General features: G+C 34.9%; 1 protein-coding gene across 3 annotated transcripts in view; it reads right to left on the reverse strand.

Annotated features, from left to right (window-relative positions):
* Nucleotides 1-1,825, reverse strand: part of TFEC (transcription factor EC) — a 135,506-nt gene extending 133,681 nt beyond the window's left edge. Inside the window, exon 1 of one of the 3 annotated variants that reach the window (XM_078440264.2) lies at nt 1,599-1,825. In XM_078440264.2, the coding sequence (XP_078296390.1) occupies nt 1,599-1,796 (198 nt within the window). In that variant the 5' untranslated portion in view covers nt 1,797-1,825. The remainder of the gene's footprint in view (nt 1-1,598) is intronic. The other 2 variants (XM_060632948.3, XM_060632945.3) reach the window with 2 other exon arrangements.
* Nucleotides 1,826-7,703: the final 5,878 nt, after the last annotated feature.

The following is a 7,703-nucleotide window of genomic DNA, read 5'->3' on the forward strand; positions in this document are numbered from 1 at the left end:
TGTGTGTCAACTATACTTCAATTAAAAAAAATTAAAACTTAAGCAAAAAATTTAAAAAGGCATTCCTGCCTAAACACATTTTACTAAATAAAGTTAGAAGGACTATAAAAATGTAATAAAGTCAGAAATAATTATAAACAAAAGAGATCCATGACCCCAAAAAGCAATGACTTTTGAAAGCTTAATTTACAATAAATAAGAATTCATGGTTGAAAGTTTACAAGAGGTTCATGGGATAGTCGTATTTTCTAAAGAATAGGCTTAATATGAAAGCTAAAGCAAATATAGTCAATATAGGTGTTCCCCAAAAATGGATGCAGCAATTCTTCTAGGTCTAACTTAAATGCCTCACAATAATAAAGCCTTCCATGAAATCACTGAACCCATGTACAAGTACAATGCACCACATGTATGTACAGTATTTTTTCAAATGTGTTTATTTATTTACCCTTCTACATTATAAAGTTTTTATAGTAAGATCTCTTATTTGTATCTTATAATTATAGATCAAGAACTCGGTCAAAGGTAGTGGCTCAAAATGTGGTATTTAAATGAAACTGAATTCTAGATATGTACTGGCAAGCAGAAAAACAAATGGATTCCAATCTTGCCTCTGCCATCTACTAGGTGTTTTCCCTTGAATGGGTTCCTAGCCTTAGGGTCATACACTCATGGTGTTGACTTTCAAAGTTATGTTCTCTAACCTACTCCCCTGCAAAAAAAAATCCCATCTATAATACATTTGCTAACTTCACACACTAAAATTTAGTAATCTTCATTACTAAAGTAATCTTCAGTCAAACTCTGTAACCACTTTTGGCAAAATTATTATCTCTCATATTGAACAATTCAACAAAGCAATGCTTTAAAGGCCCAATATCAGAGAATTAACAGTGCAGACTCAGAATTCTAACTCAAAGATGTCATGCTTTCTCTCTACCATACCACTCAGTTGTATTTTAGAAGTCTTTGAATGCTTTTAGAGAGTTTATCATTCTTTTTTTTTTAAGTTTATTTATTTATTTTTGAGAGAGAGCAAGCAAGCGGGGGTGGGCAGAGAGAGAGGGAGAGAATCTCAAGCAGGCTCTGCACTGTCAATGCAGAGCCAGATGCAGGGCTTGAACTCATGAAGTGTGAGATCGTGACCTGAGCCGAAACCCAGAGTCAGACACTTAACCGACTAAGCCACCCAGGTGCCTCACAAAGGCTTATCATTCTTAGTAATGTTTCTATTCATAAGGCACACCTCACTGATTGGTTTGGTTTCATATCAAATGAGATGATATGAAACTTCTTTGTAACATATAAAAGGCTCAAAGATATCAACTGGTCTTATTATCACGATGATGATATTGATAATGATGATGATATGAAAGAGAAAATTATGCACTTGAATGCTTTGTCGCTCTAATATTTACATACTTTTAAATGAGCCACTTACTGGGAGCTGGGAGAAGGGTATGGATTTTTATTACTTTTGAGTAAAATTAAAATGTATGGATTTTAGATGTGATTGCCTACTGTATTTACTTAGAAATTATAGCCATAATTTATATATATACATATATATATATATGTATATATATACAGACGCATACCTTAGAAAAAGATGGTAATTGACTTGAAGAAATTTCTGGTCTTACTGAGAAAAGTCTCTGAAACATTGGTTTGCATGAAAATTGCATGTGGAACTGTGTACGCCGGGCCCTGGATTCCTGGCTGAGTTGAAGTCTCCTCTCCTTTTCTCCTAATTGTTCTTTCTGTTGAAATTGGAGTCCCGTTAGAGCTTGTAACATATTTGTCTTCTTTTCTTCTCACTATTAATGGATGTGGGAAAAAAAGGATCTCTGCAAAAAACATGCAAAAAATATTTTCTTTTATCACCTAAGATTACATATTGTGAAATAAATCTAGTAAATGATAGGGAGAGCATCTGAAATAGAAAAACAAACTCATTCTTTAATGGTTAAGGTTCACCCATAAAGATACAATTCTTAATGCTCAAGTTAAAAAAAAAAAAAAAAAAGATGAGAAGAAACAGTTGGCATTCAGCTAACAATTGTGTTTGGAGATTTGTGCCTGACTTTGTTATTCTGAGCAAAGCCAGGTACCAGCCTCTTGGGATTATGTACAAAGGCAAGAAAAAAAGTGGACATGTACAAACCTCAAAGGTGACTGCTGGGTTAATAAAACAGTCTGTTTTCTGTTCACCCACTCTTGCTCTCAGTGTGCAAGTATATTAAAATATGTCAAAAGGAAAACCATTCGCTGTGCAAAAATAATTCAACTACAAGTCACAATTTCCAGCTGATGGAGTGCCTTAGTGCATTTAAGTGCACTAACAAGTGATCCATACATCTCCCTAGATGAAAGTTGTATCCTTATTAAAGGAGAAACAAACACAAAATAGGAACAACTGTCACATAGAAAAACAGACCACAATGGATACCGCATTTCCCTCACTCAGCTTCTGACTTGAACTATTGCAGACTGAAGAGCAGTGTTGTCCTAGAAGTAACCTCTTAAAAAGCCATGAAAGTAAAACGAGGAAGCTGCTAGAGGAACTGAATGTGTAGATAATGGCCATCCATATTACTGTTCAATGTATCTGGAAAAACATCTTTTTTTTCTAGTCTCTATAAAATCTTGCACCATATATGACATTGTAATAATGTGAAGTGTCTGGATTAAACAAATGCACCCCAGGGAATTTAGAATTAATGCTCTAACATATCTTTAAATAATCTTTATGAGATAAACTCTGGTTTAAGCATTTGTAAGATAGCATACCAACCTTTTCTTTTCTGATTTTTTTTTCTAGAGAACTATATCATTGATATGAATCTGCAAAAAAAAAAAAAAAGAGGTTAATGTTGTTAACTCTAATAATACTGTTCTTATTGGATTAATATGTTGCACATTATCATAAGGAAAAAAAATACATTGGCTGCAAAATGTGACTTCTCATCCTGGGCACAGTGGAGATATGTAAAAGTAGATAGTAAGTTAGAATAATAAGAGAACAATGTATGAGAAAATATAACTAATTACAAAAGTGTGGTGCTAGCAATTATTTCAAATCTGGGTAAGGTATTCCTCTTGCACACAGGCAACGTCTTTGCCCAATTATTTTCATAGCAGTTACCATATACTGTTGCAATTGCCTGTTTACTCTGTTGTACTCCCCATACTAGATTACAAGCTCCTCAAAGGCAAGATTTCTTTTGTGTTCTTTCTTACGTTGTTATAACATCCAGTCTCACACAGCTCTTGCACATAATAGGAATCCAATAATTATTAATTGGTTGGTTGGTTAACTGATTAAATTTGGCTGTGTACTTGGTAATTTGTGCTCTGCTTGGAACTGCCAACCCTTACTGGAACAGTAAGAACTGTAAAGGGAACTGCCAACCCTTACTGGAAGGCAACAGAAGAACTGTAAAGGGAAGGTGGATATAAGAAAAGACCAGTGATTTCTATGACAAACTACAGCCCAGGAACAATGCATATGCACACAGAAAAGCAGAACTAATTATGCTTTAAACTAGAGTATATAGAACAATCATCAAAATGAAATTGAAGCCCAATATAGGAGAGTGGGTAATAAGAAATCAGCAAACCAATCTAAATAAATTGTCCAGAGCAATTATATGAGCTTGGAAACAAGAAAAGTATTTGAGGAACCGAAGTTAATGTTGAGAACAACTTAATAAAAATGGGAAATAATAGATTTGGACACCAAGAATTAGCGAGCTTTATTTTTAGTCCCCATGAAATTCTACAGCAAATTATTAAGCAGCTAGTCTTTGAAGACACAAAAAATAAAGTGCAATATTCACTAAGAGACTGGGAGCTGGAAACAAAAGAGTAGTGTGTGATGACAAAAGCATTGGGTTCATATTCTGTATCTGTGCCCTGGTCACTTTAGTAATTTCTCCTTTTCTCTTTTTGTTGTGAGTTGAATTGTGTACCCTCTCCTCCCCCCCCCGCCCCCCAAAAAAAAAGTATGTGAAGTCCTAAGCCCTGGTACTATAAATATGACCTAATTTGGAAATAGGGTCTTTGCAGATATAATTAAATTGCACATTAAGATGAGGTCATCTTGGAGTAGGGTGAGGCCTTGATCCATATGTCTGGAGTCCTTTTAGAAAGAGGAGAAGAGACACAGACAAGAGAGACACGAGGGAAGACTTCAATGTGATGACAGAGGCAAAGACTGGAGTTGTGCCAGGAGAGAAGAAACATGGAAATCTCCAGCTGAGTCTCCAAGAAGAAACCATTTCTGTTCACACCTTCATTTTGGACTTCTGGCCTCCAGAACTGTAAGAGAATAAATTTATGTTGTTTTAAGCCACCCAGTGTGTGTGGTAATTTGTTATGAAAGCCCTAGGAAACTAATACAGCATTCTATAAAATAAAATTAGAGACATATCTTCCTAAGGTGATTGTCAGGAGGATTATAATATAATGTCAGTTCTTAATTTCAGCAAAGCATCTTACAAAGTCTTTTATAATGTGTTCACTGATAAAATAAATCTATGTGAGCTCAGTTATTAGGGAGGCAAAGTTGCTAAAACTATCAATCCCAAAGAGAGCTGATTAATAATTCAACATGAGCCTAATTTTTCCCCAAATTTTCACTTATTGATATATTAAAAATAGCTCTCAGTCCTCAGATATCTATTTTGTAGGGCCCTTTGAAGACAAAACCACAGAAGCTTGGGAAACCGACCTTGAGTAACATTTGTAATGGTGGACACAGAACCTTCATTCCCTATTGCTGTTTAACGTATTTAATATGACTTAGAGAAACACATAGAATGGATGCTGCTCAAATATGGGGAAAAAAACTAAGTTGGGAGAAATAACATTCATTGAATGGCAAAATCAGCATTTAAAAATAAAACTCTTATTATTATCCTGATTATTTTATAACAATATGATATAGTAATAATTATTAATAATATTTTTTAATATAATTTATTGTAAAATTGGTTTACATACAACACCCAGTGCTCAGCCCAACAAATGCCCTCCTCAATGCCCGTCAGCCATTTTCCTCCCCCCCCCCCCCCCGCCCCATCCACCCTCAGATTGTTCTCTGTATTTAAGAGTGTCTTGTGGTTTGCCTCCCTCCCTCTCTGTTTGTAACTATTTTCTATCCCCTTCCTTTCCCCCACGGTCTTCTGTTAAGTTTCTGAAGATCCACATATGAGTGAAAACATATGATATCTTTCTCTGACTGACTTACTAATAATTATTAATAACAATTTAATACTTTAAACCTCTAACAGTACTGGAGACATAATTGACTCAATAAATTGCTATTGTTATTAATGTGTGATAGGCTAGAATAATGGGCCAAACTCACTTAAGTGGAAAATACGCAATATTTTTTGGATTTCAAAATTTAAATAGATGTAAATTGGGAAATATCCAGGTTCACCATAATTTATACAGAATAGATTTGGACATTTCAGTTGACCAAAGACTCAATGTATCCAAACAGCATTTTTTGTGACCTTTACAACAGAAACAAAACAAAGCAAACAACAAAGGTGAGAACTTGGGATGAATTTGTGATAATTTACAGAGAGGGAAGGTAAGAAGTGTCTGTTTCTCTAAAAGCAGCAGTTCTCCTCTTTAAGTTTAACAATGGCCTACATGGTGGAATGAGGAAGGTGGAGTTCTAAATGAGATGAGGGGTTTCTGCACATTCTCATAAACTTCAGGAAAATAAAAAGATGTAGGGTTCCATGACATGCAAATCTGTGCCACAGGAAGTAGATCTCAGTGAAAGACATTTCTTCTGCCCCCTAGAAACAAATGATGCTTCACCAAAGCAGCATCCAAGATGCAGATGTACAGTACCTCCAAAATGTACTGTGGCCAGCAGTAAGAAATACCAGAGACCCTCTCAGTTAAGACTGAAGTGCATACCAAACACACTTTAAAAAAACACACATTATAGGGAGAGAGTATGGTTTACTGTGAACAGTGTGAAAGCATAAACTAGCTTTGCTTGTTTTATAAACATTTACAATGCTTTTTATTGGCCAGATGCTTTTTTAAGTGATTTATGAATATCAACTCATAATTAATATGAATATTAATTCACAGCTCTAGGAGGCAGGGATGATTATAATCCCCATTTCACTGATGAGAAAATTAAGGCAACTTAAGGTAAGATACTTGCACATGATTTGGTGGTTATTTAAAGACAGCGTGACTCTAAATTGTGTCTCTTAGCTAGATGGCCTTGACACAGTGCTTTCATTGAAAAAAAACCTACTTTATGTGATTGGTTTGGGAATTAAATAAAATAATGCAAACATAAAAGCTATCACAGTTGATTTAAAAAAGTACTCATTATGCAGAAATGATAAGATAAATAAGTATAGTAGAAACATTGACAAAAAAAAAAAAAACAGAGAAAAGAAGAGTAAGGATGGTTAGGGAATTGGAAACACTATCAACTGAAAAATGGTAGTTTAGTTTGGAGAAAAAGAGAATTATGGGGACATGATAGCTGTCTTGAAATATGTGATGAACTTTCATGTGAAAGAGGAAGTAGATTTATTTTAATGTTCTCCCATAAAACCAAACTAAAACCTAAGGGTGGAAATTACATGGTGATAAAATCTGGCTCAAAAAAAAAAAAAGTAAGAAAGAAAAAGATCTAATAATTAGAGTGATCCACCAATGAAAAGGGCTGTTTCTGAATTTTGTAAGCTTTTACTCTGTTGGAATGTTCAAGCACAGGCTAAATGACTCTCTGTAGTATATAAAAAATGGAAAGGGTTTCAACAATGAGAGGGACATTAAAATACATTCATGCATTTATTCAGCAAATATTGACTGACCACCTTCTGTGTGCCGTGCTTGTAAGGCCCCTTACGACTTTAAAAATAATAGAATCTACTCTTCTATGAATGAGCAAATAAGAACACATGTCGCATAAATGGACGTAATTTCAGGCTGATTCTCATTGAAAGGGCCTACTAATTCTTTAACTCCAAGGCTCTCTGACTGGTCTAGTGTAATCTGCAATAAGCCTTTATTTTCACAATCATTTATCACCAGTCACAGGAAGACATTTCCCACAGTAAAGCATCAGTTTTTAATAGGAAAAAAATCAACCAGTGTTACATTCTAAGAGGAAGAGTTTACTTAAAAGAAAAGAATTTTATCCCACAAGCTTAGGTGTTTTTCTTTTTGGCCTATACAAACAGATACAATAACAATCAACATCTTCTAACCAAGAAAAGGGGAAAAGATGGACTCTTCTCATTTAATCTGGACCATGTGCCACTTTTGTTAGAGTCTGTGCTTTGTCATTGTCTCCAGCAAAGATATGCAGAAACTTCACCCATTCTTTTGAGCTTGCAAACAAATTAATTACGGTAGAAATCTACCAAGTCTGATTTGTCCTGGGAATTAAAGATGCTACCTGCCTACCTCTTACCTAATCTCCCTCGCTATGGTAGATCATTTTTAGACAACTGTCTGAGTTGCATAGGTAATCCAAGAAAGACTCCAACCAGTGAGTAGAATGCATCCAGTATCCATACCTCCCAAAAGACACATCACCACACGCTTATTACACAGCTGCTAGTATGTGTCAGAATTAACCAAATAATTGGATAATCCTCCTTTTGATTTTTGCTGCTTTCAATATTTTCTTTGCAGAAGATACAGAGCAG

Source organism: Panthera onca, chromosome A2, assembly GCF_046562875.1.
Source record: "Panthera onca isolate mPanOnc1 chromosome A2, mPanOnc1 haplotype 2, whole genome shotgun sequence".
NCBI classification, from domain to species: domain Eukaryota; kingdom Metazoa; phylum Chordata; class Mammalia; order Carnivora; family Felidae; genus Panthera; species Panthera onca.